The sequence below is a fragment of the Chelonia mydas genome, chromosome 11, assembly GCF_015237465.2.
Source record: "Chelonia mydas isolate rCheMyd1 chromosome 11, rCheMyd1.pri.v2, whole genome shotgun sequence".
Lineage (NCBI taxonomy): Eukaryota > Metazoa > Chordata > Testudines > Cheloniidae > Chelonia > Chelonia mydas.
The window spans coordinates 58463431-58490204 of NC_051251.2; the positions used below are offsets into that span (position 1 = coordinate 58463431).

The 26774-nt window shown below is 46.7% G+C and overlaps 1 protein-coding gene across 7 annotated transcripts; it reads left to right on the forward strand.

The window, feature by feature from the left end:
* The first annotated feature begins 852 nt into the window (after window positions 1-852).
* On the forward strand, window positions 853-26500 carry LOC102931579 (caspase-10). Of its 7 annotated transcripts, XM_037912607.2 has the most exons (13): window positions 854-1054; window positions 1514-1693; window positions 6152-6279; window positions 7173-7519; window positions 8283-8382; window positions 9132-9267; window positions 10140-10258; window positions 12552-12588; window positions 13054-13110; window positions 14402-14490; window positions 16150-16261; window positions 17498-17999; window positions 21383-26500. In XM_037912607.2, the coding sequence occupies exons 4-13, from the start codon at window positions 7206-7208 to the stop codon at window positions 21537-21539; spliced, it is 1623 nt and encodes a 540-aa protein (XP_037768535.1). In that variant the 5' UTR covers window positions 854-1054; window positions 1514-1693; window positions 6152-6279; window positions 7173-7205; the 3' UTR covers window positions 21540-26500. The 7 variants fall into 7 exon arrangements, with proteins under 7 accessions (XP_037768537.1, XP_037768535.1, XP_027689829.2 ...); XM_037912609.2 differs by lacking the exon at window positions 1514-1693 and having other exon boundaries at window positions 853-1054; window positions 6152-6196; XM_027834028.3 differs by lacking the exon at window positions 1514-1693.
* The last annotated feature ends 274 nt before the right edge of the window (window positions 26501-26774 follow it).

Consider the following 26774-nt stretch of genomic DNA (forward strand, 5'->3'; position numbering starts at 1 on the left):
AAAACAACAGCTGTATGAGGAAGCTAGTCTTTGTTTATATTTTTCAAACCTATTATGTTTTTTCAGGTACAAGTATTTTATCATATACTGTATATGTTTTTGAAGTGTATATTAATGTTTCAATTTCCATTCAAATTTGTAACCAAGTTGGCAACACTGGGTAACTAGTTGATCACTGGGGGCAGGGGGATGTATGGAAATCTGGGGTACGAGGTGTAGGGAAATCCCTGCCGGTATTGCTGAGTACAGCAGAAAGTTTTGAGGGAGCCCTGTTGGAAATGTTGGACACTACTCACTGGTTTACAGCACAATGGCCCTATGCTAACCTCAGATTGGGGAACATGTGCATGGAGTCTGCATTCGAGTTTCAATTCCTAGCTCTGCAGCCAGGCTCAAAGGATCTTCTGTCTGAATTAGTTTTTTAAACCAGCTATTGTGACAATTAACATCTTAAATTGGCTGTCAGTAAAAGTTTCTTTTTCCATTGTGTTCATTTTGTGCATTTGGCAGCACTTAATATATAGGCAGGGTCACTATTTCCTCTGCATACTCTGCCTTATTCAATTTCTCCTGTAATTTATGTGTTTTTCATGTACCAATAAAACGGGGTGAAAATGAAAAGGGAAAATGTGATCGTTAAACCATTGGAAGGGGAGCTCAGAGCAGATATAGCATCAGAAATTACTCGTAACTTTCTTTTAAAACTGACGTTCAAGTTAACTTTGAGGTTTCGCATTAGCTCGGTCTGATAGATGGCTGTTTTTCTTTTTGTTTATGGATACATGTGCTGATATCCTTTGATTCTGATGTGGGTGTTGCTATTTGTATTACTGTATTTGGTGGATCAGAAAAGGGGAGGGGCTGATATGTACCAACTTGCTGAAGGGCAAGGCTTTTCAGGGCATGCTCTCCCTTCCTGTGAAAGTTTGTCTTTTCAGTTTTCTTGCTGCAGGTTGTGAACAGGCAATATTGAGAATTTTCTGCAGTAGAGACATTGTTGTGCTTAGATCTGGGTCAAGCGTATTAACTTCCTGGGGACTGTGGAATGCTGAAGGTATGTTTGTCGCTTTTCTTTCTCCGACTTTCCTCTTGATTCTTTAACTCTGTGCCAGCTCTGTTATAAAAAATGTTACTGCTGACATGTACTTTGTTAGTAACAGGGTTTGTCATGGGGGGGAAAAAGGTTTTTCAAGTCATTACATGAAAGTAGATCAAATTGGTTAAGCACTCCCCTCCTCTCACCCAAACACCCTCAGTCTTGGAAAGGGAAAAGCGAAACTGGGATGGTCACCATGACATGGCATTTTACAGCAGTTGTCTCGCCAAACAGGACAGGGATGTTCTGAATGCAAAGAAATTATTTTGAAAGTTGGGTGCTGGGGAACTTGTAAGAAAGGAAAGTTGTAAAGGAAATGGAAGCAAGTCCCCAGCGGTGTGAAAGAGGAAAAAATCCCTGGAAGGATAGTCTGGCCTGTTACTGGCAGTAGGTCCCATTTGTAGTTCCCTCTTCCAGCCCATTATCAGATGCACAGCGTTGGGTCCTGCCTACTCCTGAAAATCCACCACGCTGTGGGGACCCAGCTGAAAACCAGTGTTGTTGGCGTTGTCAGTGTAGACGAGACAACCGTATTTTGTGTGACCGTGTTCACCACTCGCGCCACGGCCTTGCGGACTCGTAGTGCAGACGAGCTGGGTAATCTTCCCCGAACTTTGTTTCACCGCAGCAAAACCCCTGGGTAGGCGGGGAGGGATGGCTCAGGGTTTGAGCATTGGCCTGCTAAACCCAGGGTTGCGAGTTCCCCTCTTTCCCTGCCCGCGGGAGGCGGAGCGAGCGAGCCGGGGATGAGGGTGGGGTAAAGGCCGCCGGCCCGGACGGGCGGCCGCCCCGCTCTTGCTCCGGGTGGGGCTCCCCCCGCGCATGCGCACGCTGGCCCGAAGCAGGGAGGGGATGGGGTGGGCGCGGCTGTCGGGGGAGGTGCCGGTTGGTCCCGTGTCTGGGGGGGCGGGGGTGAGGCCCCGGCCGCCCCTCCCTCTCCCCGCGCCCGGCCCAATCCAGCCCCTCCTCAGGGAAGCCGCTGAGGCGCTGGCCGCTGGCACCGCTCCGACGGGGATGCGCGCCGTGGAGGGGTGAGCAGGGGGGGCCCTGCCTCCCGCAAGCCCCCACTCCCCTCCTCCAGCCTACCCAAACCCCCCGCCCGCCCCGTGGCATCCCCCCCCAGCTCCGCCCCGCGGCATCCCCCCCCAGCTCCGCCCCGCCGGCCTCCCGCAGCTCCCCCCGCCGGCCCCAGACCCCACCCTCCCCGCCGGCCCCGTCCCGCGGCATCCCCACCCAGCTCCGCCCCCGCCGGTCCCCCGCAGCTCCCCCCGCCGGCCCCGTCCCGCGGCACCCCCCCCCAGCTTCCCCCCCCCCCGCCGGCCCCGTCCCGCGGCATCCCCACCCAGCTCCCCCCCCCCCCGCCGGCCTCCCGCAGCTCCCCCCCGCCGGCCCCGTCCCGCGGCATCCCCACCCAGCTCCCCCCCCGCCGGCCCCCCGCAGCTCCCCCCGCCGGCCCCAGACCCCACCCTCCCCGCCGGCCCCGTCCTGCGGCATCCCCCCCCAGCTCCGCCCCGCCGGCCTCCCGCAGCTCCCCCCGCCGGCCCCAGACCCCACCCTCCCCGCCGGCCCCGTCCCGCGGCATCCCCACCCAGCTCCGCCCCCGCCGGTCCCCCGCAGCTCCCCCCGCCGGCCCCGTCCCGCGGCACCCCCCCCCAGCTTCCCCCCCCCCCGCCGGCCCCGTCCCGCGGCATCCCCACCCAGCTCCCCCCCCCCCGCCGGCCTCCCGCAGCTCCCCCCGCCGGCCCCGTCCCGCGGCATCCCCACCCAGCTCCCCCCCCGCCGGCCCCCCGCAGCTCCCCCCGCCGGCCCCAGACCCCACCCTCCCCGCCGGCCCCGTCCTGCGGCATCCCCACCCAGCTCCGCCCCCGCCGGCCTCCCGCAGCTCCCCCCGCCGGCCCCAGACCCCACCCTCCCCGCCGGCCCCGTCCCGCGGCACCCCCCCCAGTTTCCCCCCCCCGCCGGCCCCGTCCCGCGGCACCCCCACCCAGCTCCGCCCCGCCGGCCTCCCGCAGCTCCCCCCGCCGGCCCCAGACCGCACCCTCCCCGCCGGCCCCGTCCCGCGGCATCCCCACCCAGCTCCGCCCCGCCGGCCTCCCGCAGCTCCCCCCGCCGGCCCCGTCCCGCGGCACCCCCACCCAGCTCCGCCCCCCGCCGGCCCCGTCCCGCGGCACCCCCACCCAGCTCCCCCCCCCCTCCCGCCGGCCCCAGACACCCAGCCCCCACCCTCCCAGCTCCCTGCCCTGTCCCGCGGCATCCCCCTCTAGCTCCCCCACGCCTGCCCCAGACACCCAGCTCCCCCCCACCGCCGGCCCTGTCTCCCCAGCCCCCATTCCTCCCCGCCTGCCCCATCCCGCTGCATCCCCCCAACCCCTCCCACCTGCCCCAGACACCCAGCCCCCACCCTCCCCGCCTGCCTCAGCCCCTCCCACCTGCCCCATCCCCCCAGTTCCCCTGTCCCATGGCATCCCCCCCGCCTGCCGCAGACACTCAGCTCCCCCCTCGCCTGCCCCAGACACCCAGCCCCCTGCCCCCACTGCCTGCCCCATTCTCCCAGCATCCCCCCACCGCCTGCCCTGTCCCCCAGCATCCCCCCAGACCCTGTGGCACCACCTGCTTCCCATAGTTTTCCTGATCTAGAAATGTAGGAATGTCTGAATGGTGGTTGGTGCAAAGTAGGCTGTTTCTCAAGGGTGGGCACGCGAATGTGTTACTAGGACTGGTTATAGAGTAGCAGCCATGTTAGTCTGTATCCGCAAAAAGAAAAGGAGTACTTGTGACACCTTAGAGATTAACAAATTTATTTGAGCATAAGCTTTCGTGAGCTACAGCTCACTTCATCGGATGCATGCAGTGGAAAATACAGTGGGGAGATTTATATACATAGAGAACATGAAACAATGGGTGTTACCATACAGACTGTAACAAGAGTGATCAGGTAAGGTGAGCTAACCCAGAAATCTATCCTTGCAACAAAGGCCGTTGCCAACTGTGTCCACGTGTCTATTCAGGGGACACCATCATAGGGCCTAATCACATCAGCCACACTATCAGAGGCTCGTTCATCTGCACATCTACCAATGTGATATATGCCCTCATGTGCCAGCAGTGCCCCTCTGCCATGTACGTAGGCCAAACTGGACAGTCTCTATGTAAAAGAATAAATGGACACAAATCAGATGTCAAGAATTATAACATTCAAAAATCAGTCGGAGAAAACTTCAATCTCTTTGGTCACTCGATTACAGACCTAAAAGTGGCAATTCTTCAACAAAAAAACTTCAAAAACAGACTCCAGTGAGAGACTGCTGAATTGGAATTAATTTGAATAAAGACTGGGAGTGGATGTGTCATTACACAAAGTAAAACTATTTCCCCATGTTTATTCCCCCCCGGTTCCTCACAGGTTCTTGTCAACTGCTAGAAATAGCCCACCTTGATTATCACTACAAAAGGTTCTTCCCTCTCCCCTCTCCTGCTGGTAATAGCTCACCTTAACTGATCACTCTCGTTACAGTGTGTATGGTAACACCCATTGTTTCATGTTCTCTGTGTATATAAAATCTCCCCACTGTATTTTCCACTACATGCATCCGATAAAGTGAGTTGTAGCTCACGAAAGATTATGCTCAAATAAATTTGTTAGTCTCTAAGGTGCCACAAGTACTCCTTTTCTTTTTAGGACTGGTTATGAATCACCCATCCTGCCCCTCCAGAAAGAGGGGACATGAGTCTTAGCTTTACTTGTGCCTCCCTCTTAGGGTAAGATAGGTGGTGGTAGTGGAGGTGTGAAACTAGGAAGCAGGGTTTTGTTGGTTGTATTTTGATTTTACAGAGTGGCTGTCCATCCCTTCTTCCCACCTATGTCTTCCCTTCCCTATGTCTTTCTTGTCATCTATGTCCACCTATGTCATCCCTTCTTCCCTTCCCTATGTCTTTCTGTAGTGTCTGCTAGCTGCTCTGGGTGGACTGGTTTCTCTCCACACTTGTCTCGCTTTTTGCCCCCTTAATCCCTCCAAGATACAAAATATACACAAATTTTTTTTAAAATTTCATTAATGTTTAAAAATTTTAGATTAAACCATTTAAAAACTAATCACATTTTTGTACCAATTTAAGTTTTATGTTTAGCAACTGTTCGTTTTTAGCTTAGCCCAATTCAGCAACAGTACCAGCTGTGAGAACACTGGCTGGAATGGTGTGGGAGATAGAATAGCTAAGCTGCAAAACACAGGAGAGGCTGGGATCTGTAACTGATGGTGTCAGGAATCAAGCAGTGAAGATTTGGAATTGGGAAAGCAGCCACGTGTGTTCTAGTGTGAATTTGTACTGAGTTTTTATCATGTGGTTCTACTGGGATTTGACTAACTGGTAGAAAAGTGATGACTGAGGGCTGGTCTGTGCACAAATTTGCCCCTGATATTAACTGATAGGTCTGCACTTGGAGCTGGGGGTGTGATTCCCAGCTAGAGGAGATGTACCTGCTTTAGCTCTCATCTAGGTAGTGCAGTAAAAATAGTAATGTAGCCAGAACAGACAGTGCCAATGGCAGGAGGGGCTTGCTGCCCTGGGTATGTACCTAGGGTCTCTGATAGGATCATGCTTGCGGTGCTGGCTCTCCTGCTGTCCTTAGTTAAAAACAAGACGTTAGGTAAACTTCTGTGTGTAGAAAGGGCTTAGATCTATGCTTTCTCGCAGCCATCTTATTTATAAGTGAAGACGGTGCTGCAATATGTGGGACAGAAGATTGGGGGAGTTAGTCTGTATGAAGAGGAAAAGGATGTAAGCAAAATTTTGGTACGTGTATGTAGGTAGAGGTGGGAGGAAGCGGGTAGTCTGAACTTTGTTTCTATTCCTGGCTCTGGGAAGTGTTGTTTAGTGGTTAGGGGAGAGATGGACCAGGACTCATGAATTATATTTCCCACCCACTTACACACACAGCAATGCCCTACTGATTTCTCCCCGAAACATGCACTCACCCCTTTACCTGCTGACCTCCTCCCAAGCTTTTAGTGTTCATTGATCATCTCCCACTTTTCCTTTTGTCTTTGTATGAAGAGAACTGTGGTGAAAGGCCTAAAGACGACCTGCTGCCAAATTAAAGTGAGTGGTCCATCGAGGAACCCCAACATGTCCAGGAAAGGGAGCTGGCAGTGAAGCAGAAAGCATATTATTCTCCATTAAATGTAATACAATTGTATTAATTTCTCTAGAACCCTGTTAGTTTCACTCCTATTAAATTCTATAGGACTTTTTCATAACGGAAGTTTGAGAGTAGGAAGGAGACTCTTTGCTTTCACATTTGGTACAGAACAGCAAACTAGCTGCAGAGTGGTGAAGGTGTAGGGGATGTGCACTCTACAGCTGCCATAGTGCTGAGAACTTGGGCTTCCAGGTGATAATGTCACTGCTGGTGTGTTTCAGCCTAAGGGCAAGGAGAGCACCAGCCATTTTGGCACCTGAGCAGAAAACATTTTCAGTGTCCTCCTTACCCGCAGTGGCTGAGCCCCCCCCCCCCCCCCCCCCCCCCCAAAAAAAAAGCCACACGGCACTGCAGTTTGGTGCCCACCCTTGCTCACACTACCCTAGTGCCAGCCTTGGGGAAGAGCATCTTCTCCTCCTCCTGGTCATGGGAAGTAGTGGCAGAGCTCCCATGATGCAAACTCAAGGGCAGGAGGAAGTCTCACTTTCTTGTCTTCTCCCAGCCATGGCAAGATGTAGTCAAGCTGCAGGGACCAAGAGTAGCACCTTGTTCTCTTTCTACCCCCACCCACTATAAAGACACTGGAGCCACACTTCAGAAGTGAGAGAGAGTGATCAGCGGGGGACTCTTCTCTCTCTCCTGATCACAAGAAGAGGAAGGAGCAGATCTTGCCACACTGCTGCAGTGTGGTGCATGCAGGAAGGAGTTAAGTCATCCACTGAGTATTTGGCTTCTGATGGTTTGGAAGAAATAACTGGCCAATACAGAGTATCAAGGATGCTGCTTAGCCTATTAGAAGCTAAAGTTCAGTTCTTCCCTAGCATCAGTGCCATTTGATTCATTACATTGGACTCTTCTTTGCCTTTCCATTCTCAGGTTGTGAAGTGTGTCTCCTAAAGAGCCTCCAGCATGGGTGATGACATGAGCATAAAGTTTCACCAGCAGCTTCTAGTCATTGATGAAAACCTGGGAACTGAAGAAGTGGAGGCCCTGAAATTTCTCTGTAGTGACTTGCTGTCCTTCAAAAAGCTGGAAGCTGTAGAATCAGCTCAGGACATCTTCCAGCTCCTCATGGCTAAGGATTTTCTGAATAAGGAAGATACTTTCATAGTAGCTGAGCTTTTGTACAGGATTAGGTGTCACTTCCTGCTCCATAAACTTGGCTACACTAAGGAGACAGTGCAAGAAAATCTACCCTGGAAAGGGAAGGTATCTCGGTACAGGTGAGCTTTCTGGGAACTGGGTGTCTCCAGACATTTTCTGCCTTGAGAGAATGTTGATCTGTTACTTGCTGTGTGATATTTGAAAGTTATGAAGTGAAGTTTGGTGATTAGGTTTTACAGTATGCAGATGCTCAGACTAATCAGTGACTTTTAATATTTTTTCTTGGGATGAGGCTGCAAAGCTCAGAGCATTCTTGGGCCAACAAAGCATTAGAAAGGCCTGGGTCCTCTTCTGTCCTTATGTTGTGCCAGAGGAGAGGAGTGACACAGTGTGCCATAGACTGTCATTCCTCTCTCATAGGTTTCCACTACTATCTCTCTGGCTCTTCCTCCTTTGCTCTGTCCCTCTCTCTCGGTGAATTGGGTTGGATTGGGATTTTTTTATATCCTCTTCCTCCTACGACAACCTAAATTCCCTCAGCTCTTCCATATTAATTTGCTTACGCCATTGGTAAGTTCCTGACCATAACGCTTGGCTGCTGCTCATGCTCTTCATGCTCTACTACGCCAGCTCTAGCTCTCCAGCATTGCCTGCAGTCTGCCTGCTGCATGTTGACCTTTGCTGAGCAGGCTAAGTGGAGATCACCAGGTGTGCTACAGGTGAAGCAGGTGGCAGCATTGGAGGAGCATAGCAGAGCTTCCAATAGTGGGCACGTTACCATTATCTGAGTATTGCTTTGGGGGGGCTGTGGGGTGCCAATGTAGGATTTACAGTATGTATACAATGGTATTTAGTTCACCTAACTGGATCTATGTCACATAGGCAGATGCTGTATGAACTGTCAGAGGACATCACCAGTGAGGATTTAAGAAGAGCCATGTTCCTCTTGAGGAACCAGCTCCCAAAGAAGCTGACAAATATGGTATGTGGGGAGAGGGCCAAGAATGCTAGAGGCTCTATTACTGAGACTAGGAGAAAGAGTGGAGAGAGGGTTTTGGCAGCATATGGCATCAGCTTATTGTGTCAGCATGTGATTGGGGGAGTAGATATTTGGGCAATGGTATATCTCTACCAGAGGGAAGGTGGTGGCTGAGTGGGGCTAGGAAGTGTAGGGCCTGGTTCTCATTTACACTAAGGACTGTTATGCTTCACTGTCTCTCTCTTGTATTTGCTGTGTGATGGATTCTGAGGCCTTTCAAATCCTAGAGGTCACTAGGAAATACAATACCAGGCTAATCCCCCCAGCTGTGTTATAGCATAGTTGGTTCTGGTCTGTGTATATGGGACCAAGACGCATGACATTAACTAGTTACTTGATTGTGATACAGACTATAACGTAGTTCACTGATACAGCGTGGTATTGGCTATACATACAATCAGGATCAAACCAGATTATGAAGCTGTCAGTGAGCTACCATGTTACAACATGATTTGCCCCCCAGCTCTGTGAAATGTACTATGGAGACATCTTCTTGGTAGTAAGAAGCAAAACGGACAAGAATAAGTATAAAGTGGGAAGTGTAAGGATTGTGAGGTGTTTTGTATTTCAGCTGTACTCCAGGAGAATCAGTGTCTGTTATTTTTTTTAAAGGCAGGGCAGGCTTTTGTAGATTGTATTAATATTTAAGGAGCTGGTTAAGTGTACTTGACTCTCTCTCTCTCTCCTTGCAGTCCAGTCTAGAGCTGCTGAACTTTCTGGAAAAACAAGACCATTTAGCAGAAAACAACCTGCAAATACTGGAGAAAATCTGTATGGAAATTTCACCTGATCTCCTGAAAACAGTAAACAAATACAAAATGGAAAGAGGTGAGTAATTCTGAATTGGCTGCTGTGTGTGCCAGCAGGTTTACTAGAACAGATTGAACTAGTTGCTGTGTCTGGTAGCTGGAGATGCTGTGTGTGTCCTCCACATGTATTGCCACACCTGAGATTAAAAGTGGGTCACTTGTGATCTTTGCATAGGAGCTCTGCTTTGCTGCCTTTAGTTTTTGCTACCTGCTAGCAGCAGTACTGTAAGAATATACGTAGTAGCTCCAAAATGGATGTGGCCAGGCAAAGCGGTCCAGTGGATGGGGCATGGGACTGGGAGACTGGAAACCTTTATTCTGTCTCTGACTCTGCTACTGACCCTGCTGTAGGACTGTGAGAAAGTCACTTGACCTCTCTGTGCCTCAGTTTTCACATCTGTGAAATGGAGGCAACAAGACTGACCCTCCTTTGGATAGAGCCTTATTGTGTGTGGATGAACAGCACTCTAGAAGTGCTATATATTGACCTGCACAGGAGGGAGAGATTTGTTGTTAGGTGGCAGGCTAAATGAGTGTGTGCACGTGCATGTATGTTATAAGATGTGTGGTTCCCTCTCCAGTAGAGTCTGCGCCATAGTTATTAAGCTTATTTCATTTAGGATCTATAGATTAGACATTTGCATGCTGAAAGGACACAATGTTTCATTTAGACAGTTATCTAGAACCAGTTCTGGGAGAAGCTGGACAGTCATGTTCCCCCACTGACTTCACCTTACAGGCTTCTTATCCCTTTGGTGGAATTTCTGTACGTTTATGTTTTAAACATCTCTTGCTAGATGCCTCTCCACATTTCCTTAATTAAGGAGATTAGTTTGTGCTTAGCTGTTTCTCTTGTTTTCACAAAGTTGTTTATTATGCCTCTCCTGTTAGTTTCTCTAGCTCAGCAGGAAAGCAGTCTGCCAGTCAAAGAAGCTGCATCACTTCCCCATCACATCCCTGAAGGACTGTGTCATTCTGGAGGTGATGTCAGGCTATTGACTTCCTCACAGGTATGCTGCAGTGAGCCTATTTTCTTCACTCTTTCTTCTGTATTGTCGTTGACTGAAGTCTAGCTAAATCATGCCTTCTGATCTGGGGAAGGAAGCAGAGTCTGCTATAAATATGGTTACCAAAGACATCAAATAATTAGTAAGGCTACGATTTAGTCACAGAGGTCATGGAAGTCACGGACTTCTGTGAATTCTTCTGCTTCAGCTGTCAGCACCTGAAGCCAAGACTGGAGGTGGGACTTTGCGTCCCTGCCCTGCAACTGGGGCTGGATAGCTGGAACCAGCACCCTGCAGGGGGGAGGGTGCTGCAGCTGGGCTGTGAGCCCCTGTCCAGGAGCTGCGGCCAGGTCCAGAGTGGGAGCTCTGTGCTCCCCGTGGCTGCACCCCCCCACTTCATTCCAGCCCCGTGGCATCCGCCAGGGGCTGCGTCGGGGGCCATGCGCCTCCCTCGCGGCGTCCCAGAGCCATGCTCCTCCTCCTGGCTGGGGCTTGGCAGGGGCTGTGGCCGTGTCCGTACACCCCTGTCCCACAACTGTGGCCAGCTCTGGAATGGAGGCTGCATGCCCCCCCGTGTCTGCACCCCGCACCCCTCCCCCCCGTGTCCCAGGCCCGTGGCTTTTGCCAAGGGCTGCAGTGGGGACCATGCTGCAGCTGGAGTTGTGTGGCTTCTGCTGGGGGCTGCAGCTGGGACCATGCGCCCCTGCCCGGCTGCTGCAATGGGGGGGCGTGTGTGTCCCTGTGGCTTCCCAGGGATGCGGCCAGGGCTTGGTGGGGGCTGCAGCTCTGGAGCGGGGGATGGGTGCCCCTGTGGCTGTGCCCTCCCCTGTGGCCGCTGGAGGCTGGGGGCTCAGCCTGTTGGTCCCACCCCTCCAGACTCCATTCCTCCCCCCCTACTTAGCCCTGACCCCGGTTATTTTTAGTAAAGTCACGGACAGGTCACTGGCTCTGTAAATTTTTTTTTTTATTGCTCTTGACCTGTCCGTGACTTTTACTAAAAATTACTGTGACAAAATCTTAGCCTTAATAATTAGGGTCAGAGCATCCTAAAAGCCATGTATGCATTATTCCTCTTGAATATATTTAGTGTTAGGAAGGGAGAAGTGTCAAAAGAGATGTCTTTAAAGAAAGAAGAACTGGATAGCTCAGCGGATTGAGAATGAGGTCAAAGACTAAGCGGTTATGGAGACTTAATTATCCTCACAGAAGCATGCTCCCTCTAGACAAGAGCTGAGGTACATTGGGCAATCAGGGAAGTTTGTGTTGCTGCTGTTAGTGATGTACCTGGTTTATGTATAAACAGAGGGCTTCAATTTCCATGGCTTTCAGTCTGGCATCTTTCACAATAGAAAAACTAGCACAATCGTTTGTTTTTAAAGCACAATTTGCATGAGGCCATTTTATGTTCCTGTTTCCCTCTTTCATAATATAACAATGTGAAGGCAATCTCAGGGAAATAAAAAGGTAACATTTAAAAATGCTAAAAAAAATGTATACACTGTAGAATAAACCTGAGGAACTTGCTACAGCATGTTATTGAAGCAAATAGCTTACTAAGATTCAAAAGGGTTTGACATTTATACAAGTGAGAATGGTATGTGCTAGGATACAATTGCAAGGGTTCTCAATTCTTATCCAGGGCATAGACTGCTCATCAGCTGAGGCAGGAAGAAATTTCTCCCCATTGCTAGAGACATACATAGTGTACAATTAGGTGCATCATGGGACTGGAAGCCTTCTTCCTCTGAAGCATCTATTATTGTCCCATAGTTGAAGAGAGGATACCAGACTACACAGATTATTGTTTTGCTCTGATATGGTAATTCCCATGTTCCTGAACCATAGGGAATTTTTATCCTGAGTAAACTGTTGGCACCACTGTCATCAATAAGTTTTCCCATTGACTTCAGTGTACCCTATGTGATTGCATGTGCTGCAAGGTCCACTCATAAGGTCAGTGGAAGTGTAGTGTCATTTAAGGACACCATATATGCTTTTTGCGTGGAGCTTTCCAGAAAATAAAACCCACTCTGCGGGCAGCACTCTCCTCTAGATGCTCACCTCTGATGGGCTTGCTGCAGCTCTGAAATGTCTGGCCCTTGCCACTCAACTGCTAAACATGTTGCTGCCCTTGGGGACTCTGTCTTGCCTCTGTCTGCTATCTCTTTCCAAAATGCCATGTGGCACTGACACTTATCAAGTCTTTTTTTCTGCTAAAATCACTATTAAAATCTATTTTATTGATTTTATTACATTGATTTTAATGCAGGTATTCCCCTCTTCCTCCTTCATATAGGAGACCCCTATCAAATCTCTGGATTCTAATATTTATGGTAAGTCCTTCTGGGAAGTGTTTTTATTTTTAATGTCTATATTTCTAGTTTTATACGTTTCTAACTGATTTTAGTTTATTTTAGAAAATTTTGAAGTCTCCATTTATAACAGTAGTTTTAAAATAGTTTGACTGATTTGCTTTAGGTTGGCTTTTTCTTTTCCTGTTGGCACAAGCTGATTTTGGGGATTGGCTGCTCACATTTAGAGAACAGCCACAGGTAATCAGCAAATCCCCCTGCTGTGGATTGTCACTTGTGACAGGGAAATAGCTAACATGCTTTCCAGAAAGCTTAAAGAAGGTCTGACTGGAGGCAAAAAGCTGTCTCTGCCCCCTTAATTGTACACAAATACCATGAGATAAGGCGATAGGACTCTGTTACTGTTAGTGTAACTACTGATAAAGTCAAATTGTTATTTTAATGGGCTCATGAGACAATTTTATTTCTGTCTTCTTGCTTTTATAGACTCTGGGAGCCTGCGGGAACATGCTGGGAGTGTGTATTTCATAGCTGCCAGACAAGGTATGTCTTAATAAGTTTTTCTGTGTTTTTAGTAGCTCTTATTGCTGGCTGCCTAAAAGTAAAGAGAGTATGAATTTTCAGAGCAGGTTCAAACAGATTTGGAGAGTTCCTGGAATGTCACTTGAGTAGTACTATGGTCTATTGCCCTTGCTTGGAGGGACAGGCCAGTTGGAGGAGTAACAAGGCGAGGGCTTATTTTGCAGGTTTCCCTTTCTAAGATAATTGAGAGTGCAGCACCAGACAGTCAGGCACTCTTAGAGGAAATGAGAGAATTGCTTATGCGTAGGCAGATCATGAGTCTCTTCAATCCCACTCCTTCTCCCCTCCCTGCCACACGTACAGGCTCTCCCCTCTTCTCCCCAGGAAGAATCCCCCCTTTCTCAACCCTTCTATCTTCTGCATATCACCAGAAAAACCCAAACACCCTGCTGCCAGCCCCAGCAGTTTGGCAACTGCATGTGACTGTGCTATTTGCATTTCCCTAGGACAGTAGCATGTTGGAGAAATTACAGTAAACCAAGATCATTAATCTACAGGGAGTCGAGGATTGGGGTGTGTAAGATTGCTTCCTTTCACGTGGTATATTTATTGCTTAATTAGACTCAATCTGAGCTATAGGATTCCCTTAGTAGGTGTACAGTGGGAAATGAGAGCTCTAAAGAGGGCAAGGCAGGAGGGAATATTTCTTGCCCAAATAAATGTAATTCTGATTGTTCTACTCAGCACAAATGGCACCATGAGATTTCATATTTGCCTCAGTGACTGAAGGTCAGATTGCTGTTAAGTTTAAAAACAAAAAATCAGGTTTTTGCCCTCTAACTGCCAGATCTCTGAATGCAACCTGGAAATGAGTCAAACTGGGCTCTTCCCTACTTCCGCATCATTCCCTGAAAAGATTCTGTAATTGGATTTAAGGGCATGCCTACACCACAACTTCAGCCACCTTTGGGGACTCACTTAGAACACAGTTGACCCCCAATCTAGTGGAAAATTCTCTTGAAGATCCATGAGGCAGAATCCATCATCCTCACTCTTCCAGAGCTGTGTTGATTCTGCAATACTAATAGGAGTAAAATTTTATTTGTGTCACTGAAGTGTGTGAGTAGATATGACCTGGAACAAACAGGAGGAGAACTACTGAGTAAGACAATGGAATTTTTACTACATTTTTCTTTTAGTGTAATAGCACTTTAATAATCATGAAAACTGCTGCATTTTAGTAGAACTCAGGTTTGGTGCATCTACAGAGAGTAGATTTCACCCCCTAAACATTTGTATAATTTTTTTCTAGATGACAAAGCAGTAAATGTTATTCAAGGCATCTCTGAACTAAGCCAGGAACAACCTGCAAGGATCAGTAACCCAGAAAGCAAAACGGAGGTTTGAGGCAATCGCCTAAATACTTTCCTGACTCTTAATCAATAACTTGGAGGATTTGCTCAGCTTAAAAGGACAGTGCTAGGTTTTCCACTGTTCTTAATACCTTCTTAGAACCCTGATATAGTTTCTTTCTCTCCTTGTACCATTGGGCAAGCATGGAATTCCCCCTCTTGTCTTCTTCCCTATGATGTGAATGAAGTTTTGGTGGGAAAATTAATCCTGCTGTTTTTATTTAACCACTTCAGTTCCTAAAATTTCTTTTACCAAAATATTCATGTTGGTGCATCAGCAACATCAACTGATGTCTGCACTGCTCTAGAAATGGTGCAGTTTGGCACCAAAGGAGCACAAAGAGCTGACCCTGATTCTCTTCCCACTAAATTGGGAGTCACTCCATTATAAAGGCAGTAGGGTTAAACTGATGTAACTGGGAGTAGAGTCAAACCTGCTGTTTTTGAAGACTCCCCTGATAATTAGTAGCTCTTAACAATCTTGGGGATGAGTTGTAGATTTAAAGAGACAATATTTGGAATCCAGATGACTTTTCAGTTTTTACCATAGTCACATTGGAGACTAAGGGCCAGCCCTAGGCATGTGCCAAACTTGTGGCCTCGCTTGCCCCTGTTCTGTCAGTTTTCTTTCCCAGCACAAGAGTAAAAACTGCCTCTGACCCCACCCCCCCCCACCCTGAGAGATAAAGTTAGGGATCCATATGTCTGTGGCTTCACAGTGCCAAGGGTCCAAGACAGTCCTCCTACTAGCTGTGGAAATAATCTATTCCTGTCCCCTCATGACAGTTATCCCCAACTCCCTATCAACTGTAGAATTCTGTTGCTAAGCTCTGCCCCAAGTGCTAACCTTTTCCCCCTCAGAGTCAAATGTGCTAATAAGTTACTGAAGTCTGCCTAGGGCTCCACCTCTGTCTTATCATACAGGATGACACTCCTGAGGCCTAAATTTTCAAAAGTAACCAGTGATTTTGGATGTTTGTTTCAAACTTTTGAGTGCCTAACCTGATACACCTTAAAGAGGTTGTTAGAGAGTGAGTGTTCAGCATTTCCTGAAATAACCAGCCTCTTCAAGGTTTCTCAAATTGGGAGCCTGAAAAATTAGAGCATCCAAAATCACTGCTCACTTTGAAAATCTTGGTCTGACTTTGTTATAGGCTGAGTCCTTGCCTGACTAGTAATTATTGTAGATGGTACAATAATACCACTTCTAAATTTTGCTTGGTCATCTTACCTTTTATCATACCTCTCTATTATATAACCTGTAAAATAAAGAAGTTTCACTTAATAGAAGTCTGTGGCTTTTAAACAAAGCTTAACAGCACTGGATGGTTCATTTTTAGAGCAGTTATATGATAAAGGAGTTTCGTCTCCCTTTTCTTCCGCTAATAGTATGTACATCCTGTTAATGCCAAATGGAAATATATGCACATATCACAGAAGACAATATATTTCTTCTGGGGGGAGGGTACAGCAAAAGGGGCATCTCAAAAACTCTAGGCAGTACAGGGGATTGAAAATCCCAGGGGGATACAGAAATAGTAACCTCACAGGTGGATTGCACTCTTGAATCTAAAGGCAATAGGTTGTCTTCTTAAAAATAAAATTCCTTCATAAAAGCTGTGAGCTTCTTTCTGCTTCCTGTCAACAGAAGCTGATGACCTATAAAATGGATGGGCCACACAGAGGCTATTGCCTCATTATTAATAATTTTAACTTTACTGGGACTCTTCAGATGAGGAGAGGATCTGATAAAGATGCTGGTAAGTCACTTCTGGTTTAGGCTCTGCTCTGCCTCTTCATGGGTTGTACTTCTAATGCCTGTATAGGTTTTGTTTGTTCATCTTTTAAGTACATAGTTATAAGCAGTGTACACTCATACAAGTCAAATAATGCCACTTGTATCACGAGTGTGGGGGGGGAAACTAAACACATGATTGATTACTAGACAGGAGTGAGTTTGCAGTGGCATCTTTTTCAGTGCAACCAAACTGTCTGTGTAATTCCAAAAGGGGTGTCCAATTAAAACTTCTCCAGGACTTACTATAGCTAGACCTATGGTAAGAGAAATATGTTTGATAGTTTTCTTAGAGCACTGAACCCATTATTGTATTAAATGTGACATCTGTTGTATGTAACTATTAATAGTTCTGTCTCTTATTTTCAGAGGCTTAATGTAAATTAAGCTAATTCACAGATCAAAAATGCCTTCAAGTTGTGATTTATCTCTTTGAGTTGAGCCCAAGATATAGAGTTCTTCAGTTGCAAAGTTATGTGCTATTGATATATTACTGAATGTGCATATTGCAATAGTGTTTAGAGGCCATCAAGGTTGGGGGCCCATTGTGTTACAAGCTGTACAGACAAAAAGAAAATGACAGTTCCTACCCCAAAAACCATGTATGATTATACATCCAAATCTTGGGGTGGTTTAGCCACATTGACTACAGTTGATCTATGCCCGATCTATGCTAGTGCAAGTGAGATCAAAATCAGGGCCTTTAGCTCTTCTTGTTATGTAGATATTTTTTGTGATGGACTGTCCTTTTTGTTTGTTCGCTTACTTTCTAAATCACCAAATTCAGTAGTATTCCAGGGTCTCCATTCTCTAGTATGAATGAGCAGGGTTCTACTTGGAGCAAACCCAATCTGAAATTCTGCAAAGTGCCCCCAGTGTCTACCAAGAATCCCAGTTTTGCTCATCCGGTTGTGCTGGTTGCGTGTACATGCACAAAAGTGCCTGTAGGTCTCAGGCCTTGCTTTATGAAACTCTGGCCTGAAAAACTCAGGCATGTTTGAGCCTCATGATTGTGCTGGGTTTGGGTTACATTTATCCTCAAATCTACTCTAGTGTGTGTGGTTGTTTGTTTGTAGGTGCCGCTTTGTGTGAAGTCAGTTACTCTTCAGCTTAGCTTGCATAGTGATTTTATATTATGATTATATTATCCTCCCACCCTCCCCAGCTTTTCTTTTCTTTTTCTTTTTTTTTTAAATAACAGAGATGCTGGTGCAAGTGTTTACATGGCTTGGTCTGGATGTGAAGACTTATACTGATAAGACATCGGTAGAAATAGAAAATCTCATGCAGGAATGGCAGTCGAAAGATCACAGAGAGAGGGACTGCTTTGTATGCTGTATTCTATCTCACGGAGAGTCAGGATTGGTCTATGGGACAGATGAACAAGAAGTACCAATCCGCAAGATCATGTCCTACTTCACAGCCAGCCAATGCCTACAGCTGGCTGAAAAACCCAAACTCTTTTTTATCCAGGCATGTCAAGGCAAAGAGATACAACAGGCTGTCTACATTGAATCAGATGCACAGAATCCTGACTTGCTTCCCGTACAGCAACTAGTCTCCCCTTTCGAAAGCATTCCAGAAGAAGCTGATTTCCTCCTTGGCATGGCCACAGTGGGTGGCTATGCATCTTTCCGCCACATACACCATGGTACTTGGTACATTCAAGCCCTCTGCAATAAGTTACAGCTCTTGGTACCAAGGTAATACTTCTGTGTAGATTGAGGGTGAGAATTTACTGATAACATAGGGCTGTATACATAGTAGGTTATTGTGTGGCATGCCGGGGGTGGTGGGGAGAATCTACAGCAGGCCAGCTTGCTGTGCAGTAACATCCCATGTAGACACTGCTACACTGCAGTGAAAGTCCTGGAGTGCGGATTGGTGTACTACTGCTTGAAAGTGTAATATGCCAAGCACTATTCCAGGATTTTACTGTGCTGTAGCAGTGTCCACATGGGACTTTACTGCATGGCAAGATGGTGTGCTGCAGTTTTTGACCCTGGCTTGCTGTGCAGTAACTTGCCATGTAACAAGCCCCTATACCCCAGTGGGTGAAGAAATGGGAGTGACTGCTGAATCTTTGCTCACCAAAGGCAAGCCTAAGTCTAAGGGCTTGCCCACCCACAAACTTGCACTAGATTTTTTTAATTTGTTCAAACTCCTATGTGGACACACATCAGTTTAAAACCGGTAATGTGTTTAGCTTGTCCCTGTAAACTTACATAAATGTTTGCAGCACCATGGTGTTAGGGATGGTCTGAGGAGGCTGGGTTTTAGTTTTACCAAACCAAACTGAAAACTAAGGCTGCTTCAGGTCCAGGTTCTCTTTTTGAGTGGGTTTGGGCTTTGTCCCATCTGTTAGATACCTACACAGTGTCTTCTAGATGCTATGGTAGAATTATGGAAAATGCTACAGTCTTACTGTATGTGTTTCTTTGCTGCTGCGTGGTGTTCAGTTTGAGTCTTTGTTGTAGTAAGATGCATGATGTGCACGAGTCCAGCCATGAGGCGCTCTGATTAGGTTTGCCTGCTGTAGAGAGTGGCAAGCACCGGGGCTGGGGGCGGCGTGGCGGGGGCATGGCGGCAAATTTAATCCCTTGTGTAACCTCACTGACTTGGATGGAGTTACAAGGGATGAATGCAGATTCAGGTCATTACTTTTCTTTTGTTATTTCATGACTGTATTAAGAAAGAGAAGAGCGAAAATGTACCATGGATAAACTATGGGATCAGAGAGTCTCTTGGTCCCAATTTTACGCACATACAAGAGACAAGATGTCAGAGAGAATGTAGGAATACTTGCAAAAGGGGTGTATTAGTAGTTTATCATCATTTACACCCAAAATCTTTAGTCCCAATTCTCTATAACTCTTACTTCTCAGGCACATCCAGAATTTTCTAGGGAGGTAGGTCCCAGCCTGTACCCAATTCTCCCACAAATCGGTACTGTGACCCAGTGTACTTAAGGCGGGAAAAGCCAAGGTCAGGGCAGGCTGCAAAAGTGAAAGGAGATACTCCCAAGACTGGTGGGTAACACTGAAGTTAAACTCACCAACCAGTCACAAACTCTGCTTCTGATCCTCCACGCTGGTTATCGAGAAGCTGAAAAAGAAATCAGAGCGCCCCCTTTATTGCATTCCAGTTTCCAGGCTCCCAATCAGCACATAGGTCCATTACAGTGAGAAGTTATTTCAAAACTTTGTTCATGTATACAAAATGTTCTTCTGTCCCCAAAGGGTTAGCCACATTACCAGGTCAATAGGAATTTGGCTCTTACCCGAAATACCACACTGCCAGCCAATCCTTTAGTGTCTAAAACTAAAGATTTATTATTACTCCCGAGGGAATTCTGTGCCAAAAATTTAAAATTGTGCCAAAAAATTGTGCACACAGTATTTTAAAATTTTGCAAATTTTATTTGTCAATAAATAAATGTGGAGGCTCCAGCATGGCAGTGGGGAGCACAGGCAACTGACTGCACAGAAGTGAGAGATCACCCTGCGGGCCTCTCGTCCCCTACCCAGGATATGGACTCGGTGGTAAAACTGCACCCAACCCTGACACAGCACAAGGACCAGGCCTGCCCCAGAAACACCCTAGGGCCTTGCCCCTCCATGCCAAGCACACTAGCTGTAGGCAGGCAGGATCAGCCCAGTAGGATCCAAGTGTGGAGAGGCTTAGTGTGGGGAGATCCAGGTGTGGTGTGATAAGGTTCTGTGTGGGGCAACCTGGGTGTGGGCGGCTTGATGGTGGGTCTTGGTGTGGGGTGGATCTGGATGAACAGGGGTGCAGACACAATGGTACTCTGCAGGGGGGTCCAGGTGAAGGTGGTTGGGGCTCAGCGTGGGGGTCTGGGTGTAGAGTGCTCAGCAGGAGGGGTTCAGGTGCTAGCTCGGTGAGATGCAGGTCCGGGTGCTGGCTTGGTGGGAATCTGGGTATGGGGGACTAGTCAGGGTAGTCCAGATCCAGGTAGGATGAGGTTTGTTGGGGTGGGGGTTTGAGTGTGGGGGGTAGTCTCAGTGCAGGGGTGGGGTCCTGAGCTTCATTTGTAGAAAAGTTATTCCAGTGGTAAGAAGCATGAATGAAGACAAAATGGAGATGATGCAGTTGCCTTTTATATTCTTTAGCCATGAGGCTTTTACTTCCTGTGTCCCAAACACAAGCTTCACAGCAAAGGGAAAAGCCTTAGAGTGCTTTGTCCATAGGCAGGCCCCTACATGGCTTGCTGACTCATCAGGTGTAGTCCCTGGTCTTTCAATGGGTTTATTGTACAGCCCATGTCCTTTGATGGGCCATCAAGCAGGCTATGCCGATCTGTCTGGGGGGTCACTCAGATGCCCAACACAAAGTTTGAAATACAGATATACCCTACATATCTATAACTCATAATACAAACGTGATGCAAACATATAAGCAAGATTATCATACTTGGCAAATTATAACATTTTCACAGATACCTTACACAGCATACCTGGCACAACTCATTGCAATTTTACAATATTAGTATCCATAATATCATAAAGTGTCTCCTGTATTCTATACAGTGACACACGTGCCATTTTCCCAAGGTGATTCTTCTGCCCCTTTCTGGAGCTGTGTTCCTGCTTAGCATTCCCACTGCCTCCTGTTGCTGTGGGTGTTGTCTCTCCTTCTCTCTGCAATGAACTGGGTCTGGTTTATACAGTCCAGACCCCTCACACTGCCAGCAGCCACTGAAAGGACTGGTTAATGGGCGTGATTTGCTTGTGAAGTTTTTCTTTTTTTCTCTCCCCATGTGGCAGTTCATTCTGTCACACCAGTATTGTTTCTGTGTGATTCTTTGTGTTAGGTACATGGGAGACCATTCTTCTACCACTGAGGTCAATGAGAGAGTTACTGTTGATTTCAGTGAGAGTAGGATTGTGGCCTCCGTAGTCTTGAAGCCTCATATTGAATTTAGAAAAGTGTTTAGTGTGTTTGTGGAATACTATTGCATGTTAAGAGTGCAGTGTTGCCAATATGTTCTACTGGCATTGTTTTTGTGAATCAGGGTTAACTATAGCACTCTGGTTAATCAGAGATACTGTCTTTTCTCTGGCTGTAGAGGTGAAGACATCTTGTCAATTCTTACTGAAGTCAATGAAGATGTGAGCAAACGTGCAGACAACTTGGGAAGAAAGAAACAGATGCCCCAGCCAGCCTACACCTTGAGGAAGAAACTGATATTCCCAGTGCCTAGAAGTCCACCCCCATTACAATAGCAATAGGGTTTTTTTTCTGTTCATTTACGATCCCATCTTGCATTGGATAAGCCAGCGCTCTTCTTATTAAATCAGGTGGATGGTAAATGATTACCATTCAGGATGAGGTCTTCCTGAAATCGCTAACACGTGGAGCCAAAGAAGAGTGCCATAGGTACAACCAGTGGGCCAACTGGTCACAATGTCTGTGTTTTCGGAAATGACTGGTGGTGGTGGGGTTTGCTGGCAATCTGAATAAATACAGACTTTTGCAAGCACTTCTGGGTTTCTGCAGGTGAAATAGGTGCTGCGTGGGTTACTGTGGACACAATAGGTGCAGATGACTTTCCATAGCTAAACCAGAGGGGTGTTAATGATCTGTTTTAAGACCATGGTTCTTTTCTCTGTACATTAATGATTTGGAATCCTGCCAGTGAGATCTCTTATCATGTGGAACAGTCGCCAAAATCAGAATGGACAAGACACCAGCAAATGTGGTGTAGGGACCTAATCCTACAGTGACAAGTGGACGTTGGTCTATTCCCTCTCAAATTTAAATGATTTACACTCTGTGGAGCCACTAGATTCCTCATGTAAAGCATTTATTAATCCCAGAGTGCATGCTGTTGCCTTAAAACTGGATGTTAATTTGGTATGTGGTTGGTTTAGCATTCATTGTCCAAAATCAAATAGTTCCAGCAGCACAAAATCTGCATTATTGCCTCCTGTAGGAAACCAGCTTTCTCACTGCCTTATCAGAGGGTGGGGTGGGGGCTATGGTTCAACATGAAAGAGCCGCTGATTATCATTTATCTGTCAGATGGGGCATCTAACACTGCAGTGGACACAACAGGTTTTGGTTAGCTTTGTTTTTAAGCACAAATGTCTATAGGGATTAATTTCTCCATTATTTATAAAGACCACCACAAATGTGGGTATGTGAGAAATGGGTGAGAGCTGGGCTGGAGCAAAACTCCTGTCTTTGGGGTCAGAGTGACTATATCCCCTGTTCCAGTGTGAGTAGACTAGAGTCTGTAAAATCCACCTTGCAGGACTGTCCTGTGAGATTAGAAGTGAAATTCAGTGTATGGTAAAATCTTCAGTGGTGCATCTCTTACCTGGATGTCTTTTTACTTGTTTCTTTTCCAGGGGTGTTAGTGTCCTCATGTGGTGACCGGGGTGTATGGCAACATAAATGGAAATTAATTGGCAAAATACAGCCATCTTTGGTTTAGAAGGCAGCAGCCAGCTTTGTATAGCAGTGAGATGGATTTTGGGGAGAGGGAAAATTTTGGCCAAGGAGAACAGGGCAATTCCCTAGTCCCATAAAACATGCAGTGGGATTTTTAGCGTGTACATACAGCAGACAAATCCTCAGTATTTTTTAGGATCTCAATCTGAGACTCCTCCCATACAATAAACTGCATAAAACTCATCTTATCTACCTCAAAGACAAGTAAGGTCAATTGGACCCTGCTGGGATATGAATCTGTGGTTCCAGAAATGCTAGCTGTTTCAAACTTTATGCTCAGATAAATCATCTCCTGCATGTATAGTAAAATGCTGCTATTTTAATAAAAGCTGGTAACATTTATTTTTCAGCAGCATAGTTTTTGCAATCCGAAACACCATTCCCAAGAAAAATAATCTTCCCCGCTTCACCCAGAAGTGAGCCGTTGAAGTGAAGGATTAGGGCTGGGTTTTAAGAGGCCTGTGTTCAATTCCTTGTTTTGCCTCAGACTTCCTGTGTGACACTGGGCAAGTCACTTAATCTCTCTGTGCCTCAGTTCTCTGTCTGTGAAATGGGGGGATAATAGAATTGCCCTACCCTGTGCTGGTATGGGGGGATAAATTAACATTTGTGAGGTGCTCAGATACTTTGGGGTGGGGAGAAAGCTATATAAATATCTAGACAGATAGACCTGGATCCCAGGCCACAAAATTTAAAGAGAAGATACTTTGGAATAAGCAAGACCCCAGTCCTGTAAGGTGCTGACGCCCCACTAGTCCTTCTGAAGTAAAAGGGAATTTAAGGGGTTCTCCACCTCACAGGATTGGGTCTTTATTTGCTTTCAAGGCAGAGACTTTATCTCTGTCTGTCTGTGGAGTTCCATGTACACTATGGCACTGTAGAATAAATAACCCATGTTGAAGCCATTTAGGAAGCTGGTGCACTCTGTCTCCTCAGGCTTCTTTAGCAGCTCCATCACACCTTCCTTACTAGCTTCTACACCCTAAACAGCCGAGCAGAGGGAAAGAGGCAGCTTCAAAGCTCTTTCCACACTCTTCCCCACCAGGCACTTGCTTTGCTCTTCTGACTTGCCTTCCAAATGGTTTTTGGGGGGAGATTATCAAAACCTTTACCCAGGCTTTACTTGACTCTTCAGTGCTGCTGATGAGTTCATTATAGAGAGAGAGGCTGCACAGTCTCATTCACGCTAATCACAAACACCAAAAGAAAAACATTTCCTAGTCAGAGATGGACCTGCTCTGTTGGTAGGTGGTGATCCTGTGTTTCCTGGAAAATAGCCTTCCCTCTGGGACTCTGTAAGTTCCCTAGCCACTTTAATCATTACTAGCCATTCCTCTGGCCAAACAGGTATGGAGGGGGTTCTGTTTTCAGTGCTTCATTTAATTAGCCAGAAGAATTGAGTATGTTACCTCCACTACATTTCCAACTCATGCTAGAATAGAGAGGAAGGTCCAGTAATATTAAACCCTGGGACTGCATTATAGTAGGGCACACAAGCCTACCACTAGGGTAGAAACTTAAGTAATTTCTAAAAGGTTATATATTCCACCAAATTTTTTCTCTTATGCCTGTAGCAGAGATACTTCTGATGGTTGTCTCCAGTTAGAACAACTTTTTTGGCCCAGTTTCGAGTTTGTGAGATGGTCTTCTAGGTGGTGGTCTGCTTTGGCTAAGCCTCTAGATTTTCTTAAAACACTCTGTCCAAGTGACAGCTCTTGGTAGTTTTCTTTTTATTGGAACATTGTGCCAAGAGTATTGTCACAATGTCATATTTTGTTATAAGCATTTATTTTGCGTACACTTTTGTATTTGCAATATAGTGCGATGTTTGTGCTAGCCAAATACGAAGACTTCAGCCTAAGTTCTCCCATTGTCTACAGCTGGCCAACATTGCTCACTTCAGTGGCCATTGTGAATGTGGCCCAAAATGTCTTATCTACTCCAAGTTCAGCCCATAATTCCATTAACTGGAGAGCAGCTCAGGTTCATTTGCTGAGGCAAAATAACGGCACTCTCTTTTTAACAGTAAGCCGGTGGTACCCTGGCCAGTGGCATCTTCATTTGCAGGCTGATGGGGCCTGCCTGTGAATTGTAATCTCTATAGCAGGTTTTCTCAAACTTCATTGCATCATGACCCCCTTCTGACAACAAAAATTACTACATGACCCCAGCCTGAGCCCTGCCTCTGGTGGGTGGGGTGGGGGGAGAGAAGCCAAAGCTTGAAGGCTTCAGCCTTGGGCAGGGGGGGCTGTAACCTGAGTCTTGCCGCCCAGGGCTGAAGCCCTTGGGTTTCGGCTTCAGTCCTGGGCAGTGCAGATCTGACTTAGACTTCAGCCCCAGGCCCCAACAAGTCTAACGCCAGCCCTAGCACCACCATTAAAACAAGGTTGCCACCCACTTTGGGGTCCCAACCCACAGTTTGCGAACCACTGCTCTATAGTATGGCAAACAACCCAGTCCTCCTATTCTGGCTATGGTCGAGCACTCAGGAATGTGAAAGGTTTAAAAGAGCAATGTATATATGTGTGTTGCATCCAACCTGAAAGTGCTGTTCTGTTAATATTGCTTCCATTAGTATTTGTGTTAAATAATATAAGTTTTACTGGTGCTGACGTGGACTAATCACAGGTATAGAGCTCTGGGGTTTGTGTGTCAGGAAGATGTTTCAAGAGGTCTGGGCAGAGTTCTGTGGAAGCCTGATTACATCTCTGTTTGTGCTCGATAGATAGGGAACACCTCCTTGCTCTGTGTCCTTTCTCTGGAGAGAGCTCTGCACAGTTATTTTCCAGTTAAAGTACCAAGGTGGTTAACAGTGGGCAGACGGTCCTAGGTTGCCTCCCATCTTGATTTATTTCCACAGGACTGTGCCTGTAGATTGGTAACTTCAATTTATGCTACTGCCACAGTTTCCCCCCATAGTTAGGGCTTGTCTACACGTGCATGTTGCACCAGTATCATTGGCACTGAGTTACTTAAAGCCATACAACTATTTCAGTGGGGTGTGTTCACACTGCTGTGCTTACACCGTAGTATGGCACAACCCTTATGTGCATGTAGCAGCATGCTGCACTGATGTGAGCAGTGCAGTGTGGGTGGGTATCTCAGGGTCCCTTGAACCACCTGAGCAGCAAAGTTCAGAAAAGTTGCCAGGCAGGTCAATAGAGCTCGCGCCAATAACCAACATTTCTCCCCAAGTTTCTTTCTTTAAGACCCAAAAGGGAGTGATAGGTGGAATAGCCTGTCCTCTCATTATTTTGTCCACCAATTAGACCTAGCACACTAATTTTAGTTCATTGATTTCCAATTCCTCAATGTTTTTGTTTACCAGGAATGACCTTAACACAGTCCTTGAATAACAATGGTAATCCTTTTTGTTTCGACTAATTCAGTTTTTGTCTCGCTTTTGCACCTTTTTCCATCAATATTTGTTGTTACAGGTTATTGTGATGTTTTACACTTTTCATAGTTGAGCTCACAGTTAAGGTAGGCCCAATTACCACTACAGGGGACTTTGGGCAACAGAGAACAATATGGAAAAAAAATAGGAATTTAGTAGTGAAACTGGTGGGATACACAGAGGAAGAGAGGGGAGGTAGCCTGGACCCTGGAAAAAGAAGATGCCCCTGAAATTGCTGCAGGTGGTAAAAAACCTGCCCCAGAAAGAACTGTGTGCGCAAACGAACAACCAAGAGTTGTCCAGTTAGCAAATAAAATAACTGTTTCTCCGCCAGGCTGTCTCCTTTGTTTTCTCTGCTCTTGGTACATCTGTGCAAGTGGAAACTAAATGCAAGGTGATACACTGGACATTGCAGTCTTGAAGAGGAGCTGATAAAGCCTGAGGAGTCCAGAATTCAATTGACATGGAGGCTGAGCCATCCTCTTGATGATTTTTATTCTGTGGATGATGAGGACTTGTGTTCTCAGGACTATCAATCCAGGACCTTTCATAAACACTTAAAATAGGTAGGAGGGGTTTGAGTTTTTTGGTAGGAATGGGCTGGGGG